This window comes from Artemia sp. Qi Xiang Cuo, chromosome 9, assembly GCF_049724085.1.
Source record: "Artemia sp. Qi Xiang Cuo chromosome 9, ASM4972408v1, whole genome shotgun sequence".
NCBI classification, from domain to species: Eukaryota; Metazoa; Arthropoda; class Branchiopoda; order Anostraca; family Artemiidae; genus Artemia; species Artemia sp. Qi Xiang Cuo.
This window is the reverse complement of record NC_142802.1, coordinates 5887778-5912941: the sequence shown is the minus strand read 5'-3', so window position 1 is coordinate 5912941 and position 25164 is coordinate 5887778. Positions and strand designations below refer to the sequence as shown.

The following is a 25164-nucleotide window of genomic DNA, read 5'->3' as shown; positions in this document are numbered from 1 at the left end:
GGAATATTTTGTATTTTTTCTAACTTTTGTGTGTTTTCGCAACAGAATGGCTCATATTTAAAACACTTACCCTTAGCTAGTTGAAAATGTGTATGAATTCTTCATTTTTAGCCGTTTTGCAGAGGTAATAAAGGAATATTTTGTATTTTTTCTAACTTTTGTGTGTTTTCGCAACAGAATGGCTCATATTAAAAACACTTATCCCTTAGCTAGTTGAAAATGTGTATGAATTCTTGATTTTTAGCCATTTTGCAGAGGTAAGACATTAATATTGTTTCTTTGGTCTAACTTTGGTGTCAAGTCTCAACAGATGGGCTCAGATATAAAACACTTACACTTAGGTAGCTGAAAATTTGAATGATTTCATCATTTTTAGTTGATTTGCAGAGGTAATATAGGAACATTTTGTATTTTTTATAACTTTTGTGTGTTTTCGCAATAGAATGGCTCATATTTAAAACATTTACCCTTAGCTAGCTGAAAATGTGTATGAATTCTTCATTTTTAGCCGTATTGCAGAGGTAATAAAGGAATATTTTGTATTTTTTCTAACTTTTGTGTGTTTTCGCAACAGAATGGCTCATATTTAAAACACTTACCCTTAGCTAGTTGAAAATGTGTATGAATTCTTCATTTTTATCTGTTTTTCTGAGGTAATAAAGTGTTATTTTGTATTTTTTCTATAGTTTGTGACAGCTCGCTGGAGTACAGTTCATATCTAACAAACTTACCCATAGCTAGTTGAAAAAATGAAATAAATTTTCAAATAAATCCAAATTTAATTTTTAATAATGGAATATTTTGTATTTTTTCTAACTGATGTCTGTTTTCTCAATAGAATTGCTCATATTTAAAACATTTACCCTTTAGCTAGTTGGAAATGTGTATGAATTCTTCATTTTTAGCCATATTGCAGAGGTAGAATATTTTGTATTTTTTCTAACTTTTGTGTGTTTTCGCAAAAGAATGACTCATACTTAAAACACCTACCCTTAGCTAGTTGAAAATGTGTATGAACTCTTCATTTTTAGCCGTTTTGCAGAGGTAATATAGGAATATTTTGCGTTTTTCCTAACTTTTATGTGTTTTCGTAACTGAATGGGTCATATTTGAAACACTTACCATTAGCTAGTTGAAAATGTGCATGAATTCTTAATTTTTACCCGTATTTCAAAAGTAATCAAGGAATAGTTTGTATTTTTTCTAACTTTTGTGTGTTTTCGCAACAGAATGTCCCATATTTAAAACACTGAACCTTAGCTAGTAGAAAATGTGTATGAAGTCTTAATGATTAAAAGTATTTACGATGTAATAAATGCCTAGGTTGTATTTTTTCTATCTTATGTGTTTTTTCTCAACAGAATGACTCATATTTAAAACACTTACACTTAGCTAGTTGAAAATGTGTATGAATTCTTCATTTTTACACGTATTGCAGAGGTAATAAAGGAATATTTTGTATTTTTTCTAAGTTTTGTGTGTTTTCGCAACAGAATGATTCATATTTAAAACACTTACCCTTAGCTAGTTGAAAATGTGTATGAATTCTTCATTTTTAGCCTTTTTGCATAGGTAATAATTTAATATTTTGTATTTTTTCTAACTTTTGTGTGTTTTCGCAACTGAATGGCACATATTTAAAAAACTTACCCTTAGCTAGTTGAAAATGTGTATTAATTCTTCATTTTTACCCATTTTTTAGAGGTAATAAATTATTATATTGCATTTTTTCTAACTTTTGTGTGCTTTTGCAATAGGAAGGCTCATATTTAAAACACTTACCATTCGATAATTGAAATGTTTAAAAATTCTTGTTTTTTACCTGTATTGCCGAGGTAATAATGGAACATTTTGTATTTTTTCCAACTTATGTTTGTATTCATAGTAGATTAGCCAATATTTAATATATTTACCATTATCTAGTTGAAATTGTGTATGAATTCTTCATTTTGAGCCGTTTTGCGGAGGTAATAAAGGAATATTTGTATTATTTCTAACTTTTGTGTGTTTTCGCAACAGACTGGATCATATTTAAAACACTTACCCTTACCCATTTGAAAATTTGTATGAATTATTTTATTTTACACTTAGTTAAGATGATTGTAAGTTTTTTTTCTTATTTTTTTAAATTTTCTGTGTTTTCTCAACAGAATGGCTCATATTTAAAACACTGAACCTTAGCTATTTGAAAATGTGTATGAATTCTTCATTTTTATCCGTATTGCAGAGGTAATAACGGAACATTTTGCATTTTTTCTAACTTTTGTGTGTTTTCGCAATAGAATGGATCATATTTAAAACATTTACCCTTTAGCTAGTTGAAAATTTGTATTAATTCTTCATTTTTAGCCATTTTGCAGTGGTAATACAGGAATATTTTGTATTTTTTCTAACTTTTTTGTCTTTTCGCAACAGAATGGCTCATATTTAAAACACTTACCCTTAGCTAGTTGAAATTGTGTATGATTTCTTCATTTTTAGCCGTATTGCATAGGTAATAAAGGATAATTTTTCATTCTTTCTAAATTTTTTTTGTGTACACTATATAATGTCTAATAATAAAAATATTTACCCTTTAGAAATATGAAACTGTGAATTAACTCTAAATTTTTACACGTAATGCAGAGGCAAAAAAAGAACAGTTTTTATTTTTTATAAATGTTTTGTGTGTACGCAATATAATGGTCTATAATTAAAACATTTACCCTTATCTAGTAGAAAATGTGTATGAATTCTTCATTTTTACCTTTATTACAGAGGTAATAAAGGAACATTTTGTATTTTTTTCTAACTTTTGGGTGTTTTAGCAACAGAATGGCTCATATTTAATACAATTACCCTTAGCTAGTTGAAAATGCGTATGAATTCTTCATTTTTAGCCGTTTTGCATAGGTAATAAAGGAATATTTTGTATTTTTTCTAACTTTTGTGTGTTTTCGCAACAGAATGGCTCATATTTAAAACACTCACCCTTATCTAGTTGAAATGTGTATGAATTATTAATTTTTACCCGTATTTCAGAGGTAATAAAGGAATATTTTGTATTTTTCTAACTTTTGTGTGTTTACGCAACAGAGTGGTTCATATTTAAAACATTTACCTTTAGCTAGTTGAAAATGTGTATGAATTCTTTATTTTTAGCCGTATTGCAGAGGTAATAAAGGAACATTTTGCATTTTTTCTAAATTGTGTGTGTTTACGCAATAGAATTGATCATATTTAAAAAATTTAACCTTTATCTATTTTAAATTTTTTATGAATTGTTAATTTTTATACGAATTTCAGATGTAATAAAGGAACATTTTCTATTTTTTCTAACTTTTGTGTGTTTTCGCAATAAAATGGCCCATATTTAAAACACATACCCTTAGCTAGTTTAACATGTGTATGAATTCTTCATTTTTATCCGTATAGCAGAGGTAATAAAGGAACATTTTTTATTTTTTCAAACTTTTGTGTGTTTTCGCAATAGAATGGCTCATATTTAAAACATTTACCCTTAGCTAGTTGAAAATGTGTATGAATTCTTCATTTTTAGCCGTATTGCAGAGGTAATAAAGGAACATTTTGCATTTTTTTTAACTTTTGTGTGTTTACGCAATAGAATGGCTCATATTTAAAACATTCACCCTTAGCTAGTTGAAAATGTGTATGAATTCTTCATTTTTACCCGTAGTTGAGAGGTAATACAGGAACATTTTGTATTTTCTCTAACTTGTGTGTGTTTTCGCAATAGAATGGCTCATATTTAAAACATTTACCCTTTAGCTAGTTGAAAATGTGGATGAATTCTTCATTTTTAGCCGTATTGCAGAGGTAATAAAGGAATATTTCGTATTTTTTCTAACTTTTGTGTGTTTTCGCAACAGAATGGCTCATATTTAAAACACTTACCCTTAGCTAGTTGAAAATGTGTATGAATTCTTCATTTTTAGCCGTTTTGCAGAGGTAATAAAGGAATATTAAGTATTTTTTCTAACTGTTGTGTGTTTTCGCAACAGAATGGCTCATATTTAAAACATTTACCCTTAGCTAGTTGAAAATGTGTATGAATTCTTCATTTTTAGCCGTATTGCAGAGGTAATAAAGTAATTTTTTGTATTTTTCTAACTTTTGTGTGTTTTCGCAATAGAATGGCTCATATTTAAAACATTTACACTTAGCGAGTTTAAAATTTGTATTAATTATTAATTTTTATCCGTATTGAAGAGGTAATAAAGGTATATTTTGTTTGTGTGTGTGTGTGTGTTAGTTTGTGTGTGTGTGTGTGTGTGTGTGTGTGTGTGTGTTTTTGTGTGTGTGTTTAAGTTTTGGCGTGTGTGTGTGAGTTTTCGTGTGTGTGTGTAAGTTTTGTGTGTGTGTGTGTGTGTGTATTTTTTTGTGCATTATTATGTGAGTTTTTTTTGTTTTCTTTGTTATTTTCGTTTTTATGTGTGTGTGTGTGTATTTTTTTGTGTATGTGTGTAAGAGTTTTAGTGTTTGTTTGTTAGTTCGTGTGTGTGTGTGTGTGTAAGTTTTTTGGTTGTTTTTGTGTGTAAGTTTTTGTGTTCTTGTAAGTTTTTGTGTGAATTTAAGTTTTAGTGTTCATGTGTTAGTTTTTGTGTGTGTGTGTGTGTAAGTTTGTATGTGTGTGTGTGTGTAAGTTTTGGCGTGTGTGTGTTAGTTTTCGTGTGTGTGTGTGTAAGTTTTCGTGTGTATGTGTTAGTTTTTGTGTGTGTAAGTTTTGGCGTGTGTGTGTATGTTTTCGTGTGTGTGTGTTTAAGTTTTGTGAGTGTGTGTGTGTAATTTTGTGTGCTTGTGTGTGTGTGAGTTCTGTTTTTGTTCATTTTTTAGTTTTTGTGTGTGTGTGTGTGTGTGTGTAAGTTTTTGTGTGTGTGTATTTTGTTGCGTGTGTGTGTGTGTGTTCGAGTGTGTTTTTTTTTATTTTTTTTGGTTGTTTGTGTTTGTTTTCGTGTGCATTTATTAGTTTTTCATACTTATTTCTTTCGCTTGCATTTTTAAGTTTTTGTGTGTGTGTGTGTGTGTGTAATATTTTTATTTTTTAATTGTTTTAGTGTGTTTGTAATTTTTCGTGTGTGTGGGTTTGTTTTTTGTGTGTGTGTGTGTGTGTGCAAGTTTTTGTGCTTGTGTTTGTGAGTTTTTTTTGTTTGCTTTTTTTAGTTTTTGTGTTTGTGTGTGTGTGTGTGTGTATTATTTTTTTTGTGTGTTTATGTTTTTTTGTGTGTGTGTAATTTTTCGAGTGTGTGTGTTTGTCAGTTTTGTGTGTGTGTGTGTGTGTGTGTAAGTTTTTTGTGTGTGTTTGTTTGTTAGATTTTTTGTTTATTTAATTTTTTTTGTGAATGTAATTTTTAGTGAGCATGTTTAATTTTTTTTGTGTGTGTGTGTGTGTAAGTTTGTGTTTGTGTGTGTGTGTGTCATTTTTGGCGTGTGTGTGTAAGTTTTTGTGTGTGTGTGTAAGTTTTTGTGTGTGTGTGTAAGTTTTTGTGTGTGTGTGTAAGTTTGTGTGTGTGTGTAAGTTTTTGTGTGCATGTAGGGGGACCGGGGGAGGACCTTTGGGGGTCCGGGGAACCCTTGGGGGCCGGTTGGCCCTATGGGAGCCCGGGGGACCTTTGAGGACCAGTGGAGGGCCTTTGGGGGTCTGAGGAGGGCGTTTGGGGGATAACATTTCGAAATTTTTACTTTTTAGTTTACTTTTTTTGCGGCGCATCCCTGCAGCGCATCCTGCGGCGCTTTCCTGACCCACGGCGCATCCCTGCGGCACATCCTGCGGCGCTTTCCTGGCCCGCGGCGCATCCCGGCGGCGCTTCTCTGGTCCGGGGGACCTTTGGGGGCCGGGTTAGGGCCTTTGGGGGCACAGGGAAGGCCTTTGGGGGCACCGGGAGGGCCTTTGGGGGTCCGGGGGGACAGTTGGGGGCCTGGAGGACATTTGGGGACCGGTGGAGAGCCTTTGGGACCCAGTTGGTCCTTTGGGAGCTCGATGGGCCTTTGGGGGGCCCGGGGATGGCCTTTGGGGGTCTGGGTGGGCCTTTGGGGGTCCGGGGGCCCTATGGGAGCCTGGGGGACCTTTGAGGACCAGGGGAGGGCCTTTGAGGGTCTGAAGAGGGCGTTTGGGGGGATGGGGCTCTTTGGGAGCTTGGGGGTCCTTTGAGTACCGGGGGCTTCCTTCGGGGTTGGGGTGGGGGATCGGAACCCTTTGGGGTTGGGGTAGGAGGATTGGAACCCTTTGGGGTTGGGTTAGAGGACCTCACAACACTGTTCAAATGAAACTTGTGTATTATAACGACCACAGAGTTTCACCATTAAATTCTCTTCTAAAATCTCTTCAAAAATCATCTTTTAAAATGTCTCTAACTGTTTCGCCGAAATAGTTCCATAATGTGTCTAAAACAGTTTCGCCCAAATAATCCCTAAACGTAATTTCAGCGTGTTCCTTTTGTTTTTGGCATCTCTGCGCTAATGCATTTCAAATTAATAAGAAACCTGATTCCCGCGCTAAAACAATTCATCGCTAAGATGTTTCTTGGGGAATTGTTTCCATGGTCTTTGGCTATTAATATCCTTTGGAGTTCGACCAAAAGAGTTGTTTCCGAGGCAATGACATTAATGACTTGGATCTATTCCTGGAGAATCGTTTCTAGGCGAAAATTTTTAAAGTCTGACAGATGATGTCATTGGTTGATTGATCTGTCAAGAAAGGGGAATTAATTTGTTGTTTCTAAGGGGAATTATTGATTCACGATAGGTGAATTGAGGTCGACAGCACAGGTGTTCCAAGGTCGATGTTGTTGTTGTTGTAAGTGCACGCTCCCAGCGAATGTCAAGGTCGATGTTGTTGTTGTTGACACACTTTGATTACGCAATCAATTTAGGTCATTAACCCCATTAACCACGTGTTCTCCCTAATGACTCTATGCCCATATTTGGTGTACGTACGGGACTGACATTACCACGTGTTCTCCCTAATGACTCTATGCCCTTATTTGGTGTACTGACAGAGTTAGACTAAATTGTAGATGGCAGCAGGGGTGGGTGTCACGAGTTATAGGGTCACTTCTACTGATAACTTCTTTCAACGAATAAAATAAAGAATCTGAATCAGATTCATATTCAAAGGTACTCAACGAAAGACCCACCAACTGGGACCTAAGAAGAGCCAATTTCTGGTAATCAAAATTTAACGAAAAAAAAACTCTTTGGCTTTCCCTAGGCAATGAATCAGAAAACTCATATTTGGAAAAAACAGGAAAATGGTCTGAGATGGTACTCATCAGTATACAATTTGGAATTAAGTATACAATGGTATACAATGAATATACATCAGTATACAACGGAAAAAATAACTCGTAGTATCAAGTGTGAACGAGTTGACAGGCATTTATACGCTAATGTTCCACAAGCAAGCATAGCTGAAAGAAAATTCAAAGACGAGGATGGCCGCGAGCTACACAAATTACGGTTGAAGTCACGCGAATGAGAAGTTTACAAGAAGGGCGTTGGATTTTTTTTTTTTTTTTTACAAAACCTCATCAAGAATCTGAAGGAAAGAGGGAACAGACCCACAAGCAGACAGGTATATATTACCAAAATTTAGAGTATTAGCTTGGGTTTTAATCTCAAATAACAAGGATTCAAAAATCAATTCTTCATTTCTTGACAGGCCAGGTCTTACAGAGTACGAAAGCTGTTCCGAAACAGAAACAGCAAGGCCACCTTTGGCTATCCTACTTCAACTAAAGAACTCCACATTATTACCAGGGAGATGCAAACGGGGTGCAGTTTCAAAGAAAGTCTCACAAAGGTCAATAAAACCTAGGCAGCCACTAAGTTCTATTTGTTTCAACTCTTCAAATATTCAACAAAAACCCAGAGCCTTAAGCTGAAGCACAGAGAAGCTACCACATCATTTGGATACTTGGTTAAAATCTGATACCCATTTACTAATAACTGAAAAATGAGGATGTGACAGTAATTTATCTGATTGACTTACTGAATTAATAAATCACATTAGGAACATCGATCAGGTTATTTTGGAGGGAAGTAGTCCCTCGCCCAAAAAAAGTCAAAAGTAAAATAATTAATCCAAAGAGTAATATTGAAATATATGAAAATTACACTCCTGAAGACAGATAGATACTTTGAGCGTGATAATTCACGAAGAGAAATTAAACAAGAAACTCATATATTTTCAAATAAAATTAAAAATCAACACTAAAAATTGTAAAAAAAAACAAAAAAAAAGGTCCTATAAAACAGGAGTTAAAACCCTAAAGTTATCACTTTTTTTATCCAATATTTCAAGTAGGAAAAGTCTAACACACAAGAGCAGTGTGATAAAAGGGGTGTTTTTTTTCTCAAAACTCCTCCAAATGGAAGGGCTTATTTATTCTCTCTGCTGCTTTATACAATAGGATTTTCAGTTCAAAATTTTTGAAAGGCAAAAGATAAATTAAACCCTTGCAACCAAACATTAGCACTATTTTTGCACTTTCGGATGCTTCAGTTACTATCAATTTGAGTTTTGCGACGTTCATGGCTTTTATTTTAACTACAATTTATTTTTTACTCAAAGATTGCTAGGTATAAACGATTTCTTGAAAATATGGCCAGAATTAAAACAAGACTGGTTTGTAATTAACATAGGGTCAAAATTAAATCCATTTCGAAATCCAACTCAAATTCTGTAGACAACAGTTCCAATCTCCAAAGGTTAATAAGAACAGCTGACCTTCACGAATTATCATTCTTTAATAATTAAACGATAAAATACTTTATAAAATAATAAAAGATACAAAAAAAACTAAACAAAAAATTAAAGAATAGGTAAGACAAATATTTTCTGTAATATACATGCTCGGCAGGTTTCATGTTAGGTACCTCATGGTTGCAGCCATGGGCATGGGTTTGAGTAAGCTCTTGTGAATATACTTCAATATAGCTCTGGTTGAAAATCATGATATATACCTATCTGATGCTTCCCAAACTCTTTTCCAAAATACCGTAACAAAAAAAAAGCACTCTAGAAGAAGGCAAGGGTCAGCTCCGACATAGTGCTTTTCAGTGGGGTTACATTTCTGAACCAGATCCACCAGATGCGAGTAAAAAACCATAGATATAAAACAACATAATCTAAAAATGCCAGACAATACCTAACTTCATATTTCTATATCTCTCGAAAAAGTAAGGAGCATGGAATGCGAGTAGTCTGAAGGAATAAATATAATTATCATAAAAACTAAATTAAAAGAAGAAAATTATGAAAGAGTGGGTAGTGGAAGGATATTAAAATTGGTATGAAGGCAGACTTATCTCGAAATAAAGAAGAAATTTTCTGAAAATGGAAGACTATCACCATTTAGTCCCAAATATAGAGACTTAGCACCAATTGAAACGTGAAGTAAAAACGTTTCGGGCCCCGTAAAATCCCTGTTTTTTATTGAAGGATTTGAAAGTTCATATTCATTATTAATTCAGGTCAGAACAAAAACTAAGTATTTAACTAGGAACGAAGAAAGTAAAATATTCAAAATACAAATGGAAAAAAAAACTCTTATCATACTTTTATTACCAAGAAAGGAACCTGATTTGAAAATGAAAATACTTGAACATCCCCAATTTTCTTATCTCCTTTGCCTGATTTTTGAAACCCTGGATCAGAAACACTGCCTAGGGCCAAAATGCACATAAATCTGGCCCATTAAAAAGTAGATTAATTTTCGATGTTTTTGGTTTCCTGATTATGATGAAAAATGTATGGCGATTGAAAAAGTATTCTACGAAATTAAAAATGAGGCTATTTAATAGCAATGTCCTTTCTGCACTTCTCTTCAGCAGCGAGTGCTGGAAATTAAGTCAACAACAAGAGAGACGGATTCTTGCCTTCGAAAATAACTCTCTTCGGAGAATTCTGAACATCGACTGGAGAGATCACATCACCAACCCGATAGTCCGATTTATCTCAGGCCAGTCCATAGTTACAGACTGCATTCGGCAACGAAGGTGGCGATACCTTTGGCACATGACCCGTAAGAAGGATGATAGGATCCCAAGACAGATTTTGGGATGGCAACCTCAGGGAAACCGCAGGAGAGGTCGACCAAAGAACACCCTGCGTCACAGCTATCAACGGGACATGTCCAAAATTCACACGACGATACACCCCCAATGGGAAGATGTCTTGGCAGCGACGCTCATGCGGGATTACTGGCGGCTCTTCGTGGATGTCCTGGGTGCCTCTGGCGGCACAGTAGGATCTAAGGTCTAAGGTAAAGGGATTAAGATGAATACATATATGGCCGATTCAGGAACGTAAACATAAATAAGTCCTAATACTATAAACTAAGTGTGTAAATCTTATTTTCATAAAAAAAGATAATGAAATGTAAATTTGATATTTCATATATACTTTGATTTGCTATCTGCCTCTTCCAAAAGATACTGGTGGCAACATAGTTCTCGAGATTGTTGTTTATGTGACAAAAAAAAATCGTATTTCATGGAAGTTCGAGAGAGGCAAGAAACACCATTCAATAAAAACTCTCAACGACCCTTTTTGTATCATTGCTGAAGTTAGACAAAAATGTTTTTGTTAGGTATGTTGAATACATTTAAAAAAAAAAAAGAGCAAAATCAGCTTTTTAAGACCAATGTTTTCTGTTGGAAGTAGAGAACGAATTTGAAACTTAAAACTTATTGCTTTGCAGTTGGTGCAACATATAGCTATAAAACTAGCTCAAATAAACTTACTCATAATTTTTCAAACGTTTCAAAAATTGTTAAACAGGGTTAAAAATGACATAGTGACTTATTAGGCATCTAATAGTTTTTACAAGCCATAATATCAGAGTTGCTACCTGTAGCACGAAAGTGCTATTTTAGTACTATTTCATTATGTGTAGCACTGTAGCACATACTTAGGGTTGCTAAAATAGTCCTAAAATAGCACGAAAGTGCTATTTTAGCACTATTACAGTTAATTTTTTACTACAGCACCAAATATCGTTGTGTAGCATGCAAATTTGGGGAATTGTAGTAGGCTACTTTAGAAATTGACCGTGGTGGCGACCCTACATATTATTCAGTAACGGTTTTATGCTTCATAATGTGGGGGCAAGGTATACCCCAAATGGGTAAAAGATATAAAAAAAGGAATTCAATATCAGATGTCAGAAAAACTGAGGGAGGGGAAAGCTGCTCCCTTCTACCCATGCCTAGAACCGCTACTAACAATATCAATAGCTAGTAGGATATATTTAACTGTAGAAAACCGCATTAGTATATTGTTCAAATAAAAAACTAATAACTCTAGAAATCCAGTTATTCCTGCCTATAGTACGCCGAATTTCAAGTTATGATGTAAATGTTTCAAGTTAATCTTTAGTCCTAACACTAACCGGACTTCAGAATTGTTTACAAAATATTAAAATACAAGTAATACCAAATTAAGGGAATTCAAATCACGTAGGAACATCCTACAATGCTTTACGTTTCTGCTTTTCAAAAATACCACAGGTTTTGTTTTGTGTTCTCAAAAAAGCGCTTATATTTATTTTTATTTTTTTTCAAAATTCACAAATATTGAGAATTCTATAGGTCTACAGAAATCTATAGATCTTTTATAGATAAAAATCATATAGGCTGCAAAGCAAAATTTTCCGTATTGTCAAGTTTCAACATCTCTTATAATTTGAAAGAGAAAGAATAATTGTTTTTCCAGAATTGATTTTAGCTAACTTAGGAAAAGTTTCAAATTAAGTCTGTGATTGGCAAGGAGTTACCAAAATAACCAATTATATGGGTAGGCTTACATTTAATCTCTCGTGGCTATGCAATTTGAAATAATTTGAAATCGTGTGATACTCCCCTACCTTGGTTGTGATTTTGGGGATTTTTAAGGTGGGTGATTTGATTTGATTTATTTTCTAGTCTCTTGAAGTTGTGAACGCATTATGTTGAAAATGTTGTTTTGGTATATTTGTTTCATTTTTGTTTCTCCCCAATATTAAGCAAAACTAAAAAAGGGAAACTTCAAGAACTTACCTATAATATGAATCATAAAAGAAGCAAAAACAACAACCCAGCCCCAGCCGCCATCAGGAGGAGACAATACAATTCCATCATCCTCTGCTTTCTTTATCGATCCTGCCTGAGTCATTCTTCTATATACAATATTTGTTCACAAGAAAGAAATGAGACACAGAAGAAACTTTTGGGAGCCTGTAAAATTGTTTGCTCTCTTAAAGAAGAGAAATGTACTAGCGTTAAATCAGAGCCTCCAAATTAGATAATTCGATGCGTGTCTAAGAAAGATAAGACGAAATTTAATAGCTTAGTAACTAGAACCGACAGATCAACTAGACAGAATTATAACTGTATATTTAGCTTCTAAAGTCAAATAAGATTATCATTTAATACTATTGTTTTCTCCTTTTCACAGTTTTAGCAAAGATGTCCTTAATGAGCGAGTGCCGTGCCTCATTTCCTTATTTCAAGACGCCCCCCCCCCCAAGATGAAAAAACAACACATAGGTGCCAGAGCAGAAACACTAACCTGAATAAAACAAACATTTCCTATTTTTTCTCCCCCATCCCAGTCCAAAAAATAAAAATGGCTCGATACAAGTCCCCCCCCCCTCCCACAAAAGAGACAATTGAAATTACGCGCCTGAGCCGTAGAAGTACATGGTGTGAACTGCAATACAGGTTTAACTCATAAGTACTTTTAGCATGGTTTGGGAGGGAGCATAAGTGAACTTCCATATAGGTTAGGACAGATAAGGACCTTGCTGAGTTGCGTTGACATTGCGCAGCTTGATACTACATTGAGCTGACAGTGGTAGTATCGTTCTATTTGGTTCATGGTTGGCAAGAAGTACAAAAGAACTCGTCAAAGGCAACATACGAGGCTGCGAGTGCGACAATTCGGCCAAAAAATGATGGTTTTCAGAAATGGAACTTTTCTAACAAAATATTGGTGCAAATTACTTTCGACTCCCTATTATGCTGCTGTATTTTGTATATGGGCAGCATAATAGCACTCAATAAAACGTTACATCTCGATTGTATTCGTCCAGTTCTATTTAACAGTCAATTATACCTGACCAGTTAAAGATTTAATTTTAAGCATTGGGTACTAATGTCAAGGGATGAAAGGGTTGCGGGACAGCTTGTCATGAGAAGAACTTATTTTGGGACAAATGTACCAATTATCGGTGGAAAAGATTTACATTCTTGCCCACTGAACTTGCACGTTTCAACTTCAAAGCTGCTGGGTTTTAGTAGAAACAAATCTAAGAGGTCCAAGCCTCAGGGGGACTGGGCAAGTTATTTTTTCTTCTTTTTCTTATTCAAAAGTTTATGTTTCACAATTTTTTTTTTCATATAACAACTTCTGAAAAACGTTTTAGAAAACAAAATACTTTACTGAAAACAAGTTCCATTTGAGCAGAGTGTTTTATCTGGCATAACATCAACAGGGGTGCTAGCTCATGAAAACGGGGGTGCAGGGACAAGGATTTTTTTCGATTTTCTTGAATAAAGATACAAATAAAAGGTATTTCTAAAGTTGTGGGAGAAGGCGATTTTTTTTATTGGAAATACCATAAAAAAGTGTTCTTCAAAATCTAGACGATGGATATCCCACTCCCCGAACTGGCGCTCCTGAACATTAACAACAGCAAACAAAAAAATAATATTACTAATCAAGGTTTGTAAATAGGAGTGGTGCTTCCCCCCCTCTCTCTCTCCAACCATCTGAATAGCTTGAGTGTCATTTCCACTTTACTGAAAGCAATGTGTATGAACTATATGGTTTTACTGTTCAAAACATCGACAAACAAAAAGAAGAAAATCACGATAATAATCAAGAACAAAAGAACGAACTAATGGAAGTGAATTCATTATTTAATTTTTATAATATACATTTCTGGAAGCCTGAGCATTTTTTTATTTTTCTATGTTAAAATTACAGCAGAGAAATTGTTGAAAATATATATCACTTCCAATAAAACGCAATACACAGTTTGGCCTTTAGAACGTTTGGGGGGGGGCGCTGTAGTTTTACTCTTATTTGTAGTATTTCTACTCGTTTTAGATTTACTATATAATTCACTGTGATTTATGTCCGTTATAGGATTAATCTATTTATCCACAGGTGAATTTGCTACTTCTATGCTTAACGTGATTATTAATTTTAATTTGTATCTGTATAAGTTTCATATGTCACTTTTCATTTCTCGCCCTGTCCCTTTTAGGTTTTGGCCTCTGAGGTTTTTTTTCACCAAAGTCTAGCACGTTGAAGGCGAAATTCAAAATAAAACATGCCAATTCCACAAGCAAGAATGTAAATTTCTTCAGCCCCAGCACAAAGATTGAATAATGATAGGCTTGATAGCACAAGAACGATATTACAGTATGTTATCCAAAAGCCTCTTCTGAAAATTTGGGGGGAAAACCTCTGCCACCAAAACGAATTTCTGCACTGGAAAATAGAGCCATCATGGTCAATTGAACTTGGTGTAGTTTGAACTTCTGTTGTTTTTCTACCCCTGGAGCATTTTCACCTTTTGGACCGTCAATTCATAGGAGAGGTCGGGCCCCAAACTAAATCTTTCTTGTATATTAGAGTCCACAAGACCCAGATACTTATAGCTTTAAATTATGATCTGTTCAGAACAAAGAGCTTGTTGGTCCTTTTCTCTGAGTTCTCAAAAAAGTTTTACGCCTTTTTCAGGAGGTCTAGGTGTATTCCCCCTGCGGGAAGTCCCCGCTGGAAAATCCCCCCGCGGAAAATTTCCCCCAGATAGTTCCCACCCATATTCCCCCTATATAATTCCAACTGTACATTAGAAGGGAAATTGAAAGTTATTTATTGCTGTTAAGGTGTGTAAAAAATACTTGTAAATTGGTTGGTAGCTTCCCGCTTTTTCAGTTTTCTGCTTGAGAATTCAGATATTGGAGTGTAAGTAAGATTTTGGACAAGATTTGATATTTTAGTCAACATTTTCGATAAACAGTAGTTTTATTGAATAAGTTCTTAATATTCAAGGAATATTTAGGCGGATGTTGAACTAAATCAAAACGAACTATGAGCATGTAGATTTTCAAAAAAGTGACAAAGCAATATCCCAAGAACGCCTTGCATTACTAAGTTAGACCTTTGAGGGTAAGTTATGCCGGGTTTTGAACTAGCCAGAAGGTACTATGTATACACTATCAATACTGAGACTACAAGAATTGTAAATAATGACTCCAAAGAGGAAAAAAAAACAAATAAAAATAATTCTGTAGAAGAACCCAGGATTCCCAGAAAATTTTCTCCCAACCAAAAATTCTTTCCAGGAAATCCCCCTCCCGCAGATAACTGCAGGAGGGGGGATTAGTAGGATTAGCACTGTTAGTGCTAATCCTGGCTTAGGCGACCAGGTTTTAGTTGAAGATATAGCTTCCAATTCAAGGTCTGTCCCGTTTTTGTTTTGTTTCTTAGCCTAGAATTTCCCATCCTTGTAACGAATGCTACAGAAAATGTGGAACTGGATCTTTCCAGTGTTTCCAGCGCACCCTGCTTGTGCTGGCATAGCAAAAAGTAATCGCCTTAAAAACCCTAATTGGTTATGCGTACAATGCCGAGCGTCAATGGTTGAAAATGCCGGGATTAATATCATCGATAATCAACCAGAAGTGGCCCAACCAATCAAGGCTGTAAAATCCCACCTTATTTCTAACGAAGAAAATTCAACTATCTCCAAAGAAAATCAACTTGAAGTGATCGATCGAAGTGGTATTGCAAATTCCCCTACTGTACCTTGTGTTTCGAGTGATGTCAACAATAGTTCTGCTGGATCGATTGATTCTGCAAATATAAACACCACCCATCAATCCCAAATTACCCCCCCCAAATCTTTTGTTCCAGTAAAGGTGAATCGACATGCAGAAACGGTGGCTTCGAGTGGCTTCGAGCCCCACACCTGTGAAGATTGCCTAAAAAAGACGCAGAAATCGTCAATCTCAGGAAACGGATTATTAATCTCGAATTTCTTTATGATAGTTCATCTGATCTTTACGAGCGCCAGAAAAGTGATCTGTTCAAGGACTATGAAATCAAATGTTAAAAGTCAGTTTTCAGCTAGCAATTGTTGATGCTATACATGCATTAAAATCCCCTACGCCGCCGAGTGTTCCTCCTTTAGCTGATACTTCTGCTCCAAATATGCATTATCAAAATTCTTAAAGTTGCATAAAAACTGTAAAACCCTTTGAACCAGAAAACGTCATTATATGTAATCAAGCAAGTGCTAGTGAACTTCCTTCATCAGAATTTTCTCAAGGGATTAAAAAGGTTACGCAAACTAATTCTACTGACCTTGTTTTAAAGAATTGTAGTAAGTTCCACAAAACTGGGCTGCCCAGAGGGCACCTTAATTCTGCTAATCCTACTAAACATTTTTAGACCATCGCTCACACACAAGAAAGCACTTGAGCCATCCAGTCCTTTTCAATCGAGTGCCTATCCAAAGGATATCCCTGCCTCCATATCCACTTCCATACTCCCTTCCTTCTTTTTCAAAGACAAACCCACCCACCCCTCCGCCTGCTTTCCAGCCTTTTCCAACCCTTCCATCTAAACCTCCCCGCCATCTCGTGAACCCACTCAACGTGGACTCTCCGTGCCATATCCCTGCAAAAATAACCTCATCTTTCTTGATTCCTCCAGTTCACCGAAACTCAGCCGCTACTTGGTTTAGAGTTTCCGCTAGTACCTGCTCAATTAAATGCCCTTGCATTTGAAAAAGATGGATATGATCCCCCAGCCCCTTGTTCTGACTACACGAGCTTAGGCCCTGACAAGAATTCCACTAGAACTCCTGACCTCATATGTGATATAAAACAAAAGTAAAGCGTAAAAACTGTACCTTCACAAGTCGCTTTCAATTCCCCTCACTTTTGTTCAGCAACGCTGAAAGTCTTAACTTATTAGACATGCTTTCTAAAATATATGGATCAGATGTAATAACTATTACTCAAGTGCAACCTCAAAATCTGCACATGCTAAAAATTAACAATTTTTCACAATTTATTGAACTCACACCAGAAAACCACCCTCTGGGCAAGAAAGGTGAAGGAATTCTGTTCTTTGTCCGTAATGACTAGTACCCAAGTGAAATCTCAATTCCATGTCATGCTCCCTTTGATGAGATTATGTGGGTGTGTGTTCGACCTAAAGTCTTGCCACGTCCTTTCGATTTAATTGTCCTGTGTTGTTTTTATTACTCCCCTAATCAGAGATCCGCTGACAAAATAAAATTTATCGAAAAAATACATGCAAGTGCTGACTTTGTACTATCAAAATACCCAAATGCAGGAATTTTCCTGATGGGTGACGCATATGATATAAAACTCGATTATACATGTAATGCTTTAAATTTAAAACAGGTCGTTAAGGTCCCAACTACAAAAGGCAATACTACTCTTGATTTAATTTGCACCAATCTTTCCAAGTTTTAAAAAACCCGTCTCCACTCTGCCCCCTCTAGGGGGTAGTTACCCATTTAGCCTTCTCCTATCTCCGCTGGCTAAAGTTAAACAGTCGTTTTCTATAACAGAAACCACTTATAGACCTCTTATTGACTCAGGACTCTACAATTTTGGCTCCTGGATTACTACTGAAAATTGGTCCACTGTGTATCAAACAAATGATGTTGACTCCATGGCTTTGTCCCTCCAAAATTTATTGAGGAGTAATTATGGATCCCACTTTCCCGAGAAAAACATTAAAACGTGTTCTACAGATAAGCCTTATGTTACTGACGCTTTAAAAAAAAAAAAAAAACTTAAAAGAAAAAAAAATCTATTTTTTCAAGGCAGATCGTATTACTGAGGCTAATATTCTAAGGAAGTTCCCAAAGAAAAAATTAAGAAAAGCAGCTTCGGATTATTATAATAGTAAAGTCAAAGATCTATATTCTAACAAGCCCAAGCTTGTTAGTAAGTACAGAAAAATTAAAGAAATATGCGGAAAAAGTCCTTCTGAAGTTAATTTTCATCTCCCTGAGCCCCCTAATAAGACTTCCAACGATTTAAACTTGTACCTTGCTTCCATCGTTTAAAGTCCCCCCCCTTTCACTGGCTCAAGTCCAACTATTCCTCCCAATATCTCCTTCCCCTTTATTTCTCCCTCTGATGTTATAAATAAAATTCTAAAGCTTAGAAAATCAAGTACTTGTCCCTTGGACATCCCAGTTGACTTCATTAAAGCCTTTTCAGAAAAAATTGCTGAGCCTTTATCAAATATTTTCAACCATATCACAAAATTTGGTAAATTCCCAAGTTGCTGGAAACAAGGTTTTATAACACATGTCCCAAATAAATGCACAAGTTAGACTTTCACCAACATTCGCCACTTTACACTCACAAAAATTTTTTTCCAAACTTTATGAAGGTTTCCTCTGTGACTGGCTTAAAGTTAAAATTTGTCCACGTATTTACCCCCAGCAGTTTGGTAACTTAAGGAAAACTTCCACCACCCATTACCTTGTGCACTTAATACATACCATCGTAAGTAACCTTTATAAACCAAATGTCTGGCTGAACCTTGTCTTAGTTGATTTCCAAAAAGCTTTTGACCTGGTTGACCACGCCACCCTAATTCGTTCACTACTGGTTAACTTTGAACTTGATCCTCTGTTAGTAAATATTGTTATATCTTTTCTTTCAAATAGATCTCAAGTTGTAAAATACAAAAATATTTTCTCTATCCCCTCCCTATATATTGTGGAATTCCTCAAGGAACCTTATTGGGACTACTTTTATTTCTAGTTATGATTAACGATATTGGTAAGGATTTCCCCCAAAGGTGGAAATACGTGGATGACTTATCGATCCTTAAAGTATGTCACAGGAATATTAAAGTGATCCCCTCGAAATCTTAACCCATATTTCGAATGAAGCTAAGAACCTAAATATGAAAGTAATTTCCCCTAAATCAAATATAATGACGATAAATTTTTTGAAATCCACTCCCACTTTCCTTGACCCTATCCGACCCGAAATGCTTGTAAAACATGTTAAACTCCTTGGGTTCACAATTTCAAATAATCTTAAGTGGGAGCAAAGTGTAAATTATGTTCTGGCCTTGGGAAGGCATAGGGGTTTTGAGCCCTACTCATGTTAATTTCTGCTCGTTTTGAGTTTGACTCGGTTATTTATTGTAATTTCTGTTCGTTTTGGGTTTCATTTATTTATCGACGCTGTTTTGTGGTAGTTTCACGTTTAGTAGATTATTTGATTTTATTTTTGCACATTTTTGGTTTAATGGAGTTCTTAACTTTTCTTTGAAATACTTATCCTGTAGAAAGTTTTTTTTAATTAATTTCTGTTCGTTTTATTTGACATATAGTCTTTTCAGGGAAAAAGAAAATAATAGTTTAAATCTTTTTGTTTTTCTTAAGACTTCACAATTTGGCCTGCTATTTGTATGCCGGAGAAAAATTTTCTGCAATTTTTAACAACATACACCCTTTTAAAATCTGGACACAAATAGTAGTGTTTAATTTAGTTTCATACCTCCTCTAGTTGACCTGAAATGGATAACATGATACCATTCACAAAAAAATCTGTACCCTTTCTTTGATAGCTTGGATACACTTATGCTATTTTAATTTAGTTATATTTTAAGAGCAGGAGTAGCCCCGAAAGTTTTAACATAATACCCTCAGTCGTTCTTGGGATACTGCTGAGATGCCTTATTGGGAATTAGCATTAACACAGTTCATTTTGATTTAATCTTAAGGCAAATTTTTGTTTTTAAACACAATTGGCAAATGGGAGGGTGGGCTTGGGAGGGTGATTAGTTGCCCTCCAATCGCTTTCCACTATTAAAAAGGGCATTAGCCATTCCAATTTCCAATCGAATGAGCCCTTTTCCAAGTTTCTACGACAACTCCTTCGATACGAAGTGCCCTGGTCTAAAGGGAAAAAAAATAATACATTGTGCCAACATCGTTCCTTACTTAGGCAGCGCGATTGCGCTGCCTATGATAATTTCTGTTCGTTTTAAGTTTTAATGTTGCTACTTATTTTCAGTTGAAAAACTTGTTTTTTGTTTTTTTTTTAATCAGTGATACAGGTACAACCCAATATTTACATGAGTTTGCAATTTGCCTGAAATAGGACACTTTTCCTGTTGCAGAATCTGAGTAATCAAATCCAGACTGTAACCATATGTCATCTCATTCGGAAGAGAAGAGGCCACTCAAGTTCACAGCATTCACCTAACACAGTGGTCAGCAGCCATTTGAATTAGGAGACTCAAATATAAACAATGAGACGATTATTTAATATCTGACAACAATATATGTTTATTAATGCATCAAATCTGTATCATAGCTTTAGATCTTGACTCAATTGCGAGGGCCCCGCCCGTAATTGCCCCCATTCACAAATATTACTATTTACGTTAGTTCTGCCCTAGGATGAAAGGGTGAGAAACTATATATCTACAAGTAAAATGAATCATTTTATGCAATTCTGAAAAAAGGTACATTTTTCGTTATTACGAATAAAGTAAACATACCACTCGATGTTTTTTTATGCTCTTTCCAAATATAATAACCATTTTTTTCGGAAATGAATTTTACCCCCCACCACTATATATACCAATTCAGGGTATATATTTGCACATTAGGGGGGGGGGTAGGGGGAAAGCTAAAACTTACCTCTCATTTACATCAGAAATAAAATTTATCTCCACCCCCCTAATGTGCAAATATATACCCTGAAATGGTATATATAGGGGTGAGGGTGAAATTAATTTCCGACAAAAATGATTATTATATTTGGAAAGAGCATAAAAAAGGCCTCGAGTGGTATGTTTACTTTATTCGTAAGTCAATAATATGAATAACGAAAAATTTACCAAAAAAAGATAACTTTCACTGCTTTCAAAGTTAGGTAACTACTATATATATATATATATATATATATATATATATATATATATATATATATATATATATATATATATATATATATATATATATATATATATACATGTAGTTGAGCTAGATCGCCTTATTTTAAATTTCTACTTACTTTTAATTTCTCTCAGTAGGCTCCTTTTTCCTTAACAAAAATTTTCAAACTGAGGAGATTCACCTTGGATGGTTGGCTTTTGTTTTTATTAAATAAAAAAAACAAGTTTTTTAAACTGAAAGTAAGTTTAAAGTTGAAAGTAAGTAAGTTGAAAGTAAGTTTAAAGAAAGTACGCTAAAGTTTTTTATTGTTTTAAAAAATAAAGTTGTGAGACAGAGTTAAACTTTAGCGTCAAGAGCGAGGCGTTGAGGAGGGGACAACCCCTTTAATATACGGAATAATTTCTGTTCGTTTTAAGTTTTAATGTCACTCCTTCCTTTCAGTTTAAAAAACTTGTTTTTTTTATTTAATTTTTGATCGTTTTTTAGTTAATGCAGCTTTTATTTTTGCTCACCATCTTTGAATAAGTAAACAAAATTTGCTTATAAATTTTACTCTTCTTTTGCTAAATGGCTTTCTTTAAATTTGGTTCTGACGTAATTTACAAGTTAACTTACGTAACGAACTTCTATATTCGTATATTTTTCTTCTGGCAAAAAATACGTTGCAGATATAGTTGCAGATTTTTGCAGATATGAGCTTGAAACCTATGTAATAGGGTTTTCTGATACGCTGAGCCTGACGGTGGGATTTTCATTAAAATTCTTTCACTTGTAGAGGATTTTTCCTCCCTCTTTAAAAAATCAGGTAAAGTTTCTCAGGCTCGTAGCCTTTGATGAGTAATACTAAACTTAATAAAATTTATATATTTAGAATCAGCATTATAAACACATTCTTTTGATACATTTATTGACATCAAAATAAGTTTCGATTACTATTGAGCCGTATCGCTTGTTTTTTTTGTTTTTTTTATTACGTATATATTATTACGTATATGAGGGGGTTCTCCCTTTAGTCAATACCACGCTCTTTACGTTAAAAGTTAAAAAAAATTTTAATTAACAAAACCCTGAATCACAAAGGCCGTTTAATTAGAATAGATAGCTGTTTTGAAAGCACTAAAAAAACTGTAGCGTAAAGCGAGGTATTGACTTGGGGGAGAACCCCCTCATAAAAATTAATAATTTCTGTTCGTTTTAAGTTCTAATGTTGCTTCTTACTTTCAGTTGAAAAAACTTGTTTTTTTTATTTAATTTCTGATCGTTTTTTAAATAATGCTTGGAAATCCGGCGCACCCTTCATAGAAATGTCCCTTACCCCAAAGAAACACCCTCCACGTAAAGATTCTCCCGAGTAACCCCCTCCTCCAGCCCCCCCCCCCCCCAGAAGACAATCCATCCTGAAAATGTCTGTATACTTTACAATAACCAATACAATATGTAAGCAATGGGGAAAGTTCATATCTTGCAGCCCTTCCCCTGGGAACTGTGGGGGATTAACTCATCCTAAAAGACATATTTATTACATTTTCAACTATGCTGAACAAAATGGCTATCTCAAAATTTTAATTGGGTGACTTTGAGAAAAAAATGACCGTGGGAGGGGGGCTAGTTGACCACCATTTTTTGGAGGGCACGCATCGTGATCTTTCTTCGAGCAAAAAATGCAAATTTCCACCTTTTTGCAGATAGGAGCGTGAAACTTCTTTAATAGGGTTCTCTGATAAGCTGAATGTGATGGTGTAATTTTCGTTAAAGTTAATTAAAACTGCAAAATTCCACATTTTTGCAGATAGGAGTTTAAAGCTTCTTTAATAATGCTCGTTGATAAGCTGAATATGATGGTGTGAATTTCGTTAAAGTTAATTTAAAAAATTTGCAATTAAAACAAAATTTTATTGTTTAAAAAAAATTGAGTTGTGAGAAAGTCAAACTTTAGCGTAAAGAGCGAGGCGTTGAGTAGGGGACAGCCTCTTTCATATACGGAATAATTTCTGTTCGTTTTAAGTTTTAACGTCGTTCCTTACTTTCAGTTAAAAAAAACTTGTTTTTTTTTATTTCATTTGTGAACATTTTTTAATTAATGCAGGTTTTAATTTTGGCTCGCCGCGCATGAATAATTAAATCAAAATTTGCATATTAATTTTACTTTTATTCGGTTAAATGGCTTTCTCGAAACTTGTTGAATTTTATTTACGAACGTTATTATTAGTAATAAATATACGTAACTTACGAATTAACTTACGTAACGACATTCTACTTTTGTAAATTTTTAATGTGTATATTAGAGGGTTTTTCCCTTAGTCAATACCTTGCTCTTTAATCGAAAGTTCGAATTTTTTTCCATTTCTTTAAAAATGACCCCTTAATCACAAAGCTCGTTAATTAGAATAAATAGCTCTTATGAAAGTACTAAACAATCTTTGGCTTAAAGAGCGAGGCATTGACAAGAAGGTGAACCCAATATTTTTTTTTAGCTTATTTTAGCTAATATTTTTTAGCTAATATTTATTTTAGCTAATATTTTTTTTTAGCTAATATTTTTTTAGCTTATTTTTTTGTTCGTTTTAAGTTTTGATGTTCCTCCTTACTTTCAGTTGAAAAACTTGTTTCATATATTTAATTTCTGATTTTTTTTTTTAAATAATGCTGGGAAATCCGGTGCCCCTTTCATAGCAATGGCCCTGCCCCCATAAAAACCTCCTTCGCGGAAAGATCATCCCACATAAACCCCAACCCAGCCCCACCCCCCACTACCAGAAAAAATTCCCCCTGAAAACATCTGTATAATTCCCAGTAACCAATACTATATGTTAACAGTGGGTAAAGTTCATAATTTTAAGCCCACCCCCTGGGGGCTTTGAGGGATTAAGTCATCCTCAAAGACATGGTTATAATTTTTTCGACCATGCTGAACAAAATGGCTATCTCAAAATTTTGATCGGGTGAATTTGGGAAAAAAATGAGCGTGGGAGGGGGCCTAGTTGCCCGCCAATTTTTTGGTAACTTAAAAATGGCACTATAACTTTTAATTTCCGTTCCAATGAGCCCTCTCACAATATTCTAGGACCACTGGATCAATACGTCCCCCCCTGGGGAAAAAAAAAAAATTAACACGCATCCGTGATCTTTCTTCTGGCAAAAAATGGAAAATTCCACATTTTTGTAGATAGGAGCTTGAAACCTCTACAGTAGGGTTTCTCTGATACGCTGAATATGATGGAACTAATTATGTTTCTCTTTTTTTTTCCAAGAAATTAAGATTACAAGTTTTAACCCGGTCAGAAAAAATTTATTGTCCCTTTTTGGGCACCATCTCTGGGGGACCATACCCCTAAAACTTTTTTTTTTACATTAGGTACTACTTGACTCGGGAATTTAAAGATGTAAGTTTCAAACTGATTGAGGCAAAAAGTTTTTTGGCCCATTTCCAGGCTCCCTAACTTGCTTTCTGTTCCCATGAATATGTTTTTTCCCTTTCCAACAATTCTTGAACGTTTCACGGTAATCAAACATTTTTTCTGTTGTTGCTATTTTTGAACCCCGTATTTGGTTGGTCCGTGCCCGAACAATAATTTTCTGGCCTCCCGATCAATTGCACCCCTACCCCTTTAAAGTTCTAAAATCTTACTTTCTATACAAAGAGGTGGGAGGAAAAAATATCAATATATGGAGGTACATGACTCTTAGTTTAGCGCTGACTTTGATACTCAATATATTTAAACTTCCGAATTTTTTACAGTTCCTTTTTTCTGCTGAATGAAAAACTAAAAAGCAAAAGGATAGTCTAGTAAGACGTTCAGGAAAATGTCTTTTCCCCTCCCTATAAGACCCAAAAGCGTATCACAAACTTCGAGATACCCAACACTAAAGAAAGACCCGTGCCAATAGTAACAAAAACTCTATAAAAACGGGAATGTTTATTATAATATATTCATCAAAGTAATCTACTATAATGTTGATTCTTTATATATAGGCCTACATGTCTTCTAACCGTAAAATTCCTTGTTCCTCATTTTCATTTTTGGCATGTTCTGGTACTCGCTGTTGCATGTCTTCTATTTGCAAAATTCTATGTTCTTCACTTCCATTTTTCGTTCGTTTTGATCCTCGTTGTCGCAGGTCTTCTAACAACAAATGTCTTTGCTCTTCACTCATTTCTCACCCATTCTGATATTCGATGCTCGCAAGTTTCTTTGTT

General features: G+C 34.8%; 1 protein-coding gene across 3 annotated transcripts in view; it reads right to left on the bottom strand.

The window, feature by feature from the left end:
* The window catches only part of Mct1 (Monocarboxylate transporter 1), a 354171-nt gene that overhangs the window by 312058 nt on the left and 16949 nt on the right, over window positions 1-25164 (bottom strand). For all 3 annotated transcript variants that reach the window (XR_016142215.1, XM_089094249.1, XM_089094248.1), the window contains exon 2: window positions 12037-12213. Coding sequence is in view for 2 of the 3 variants with exons in the window: in XM_089094249.1 (XP_088950375.1) it covers window positions 12037-12151 (115 nt within the window). In the remaining variant the exon portion in view is untranslated. The remainder of the gene's footprint in view (window positions 1-12036; window positions 12214-25164) is intronic.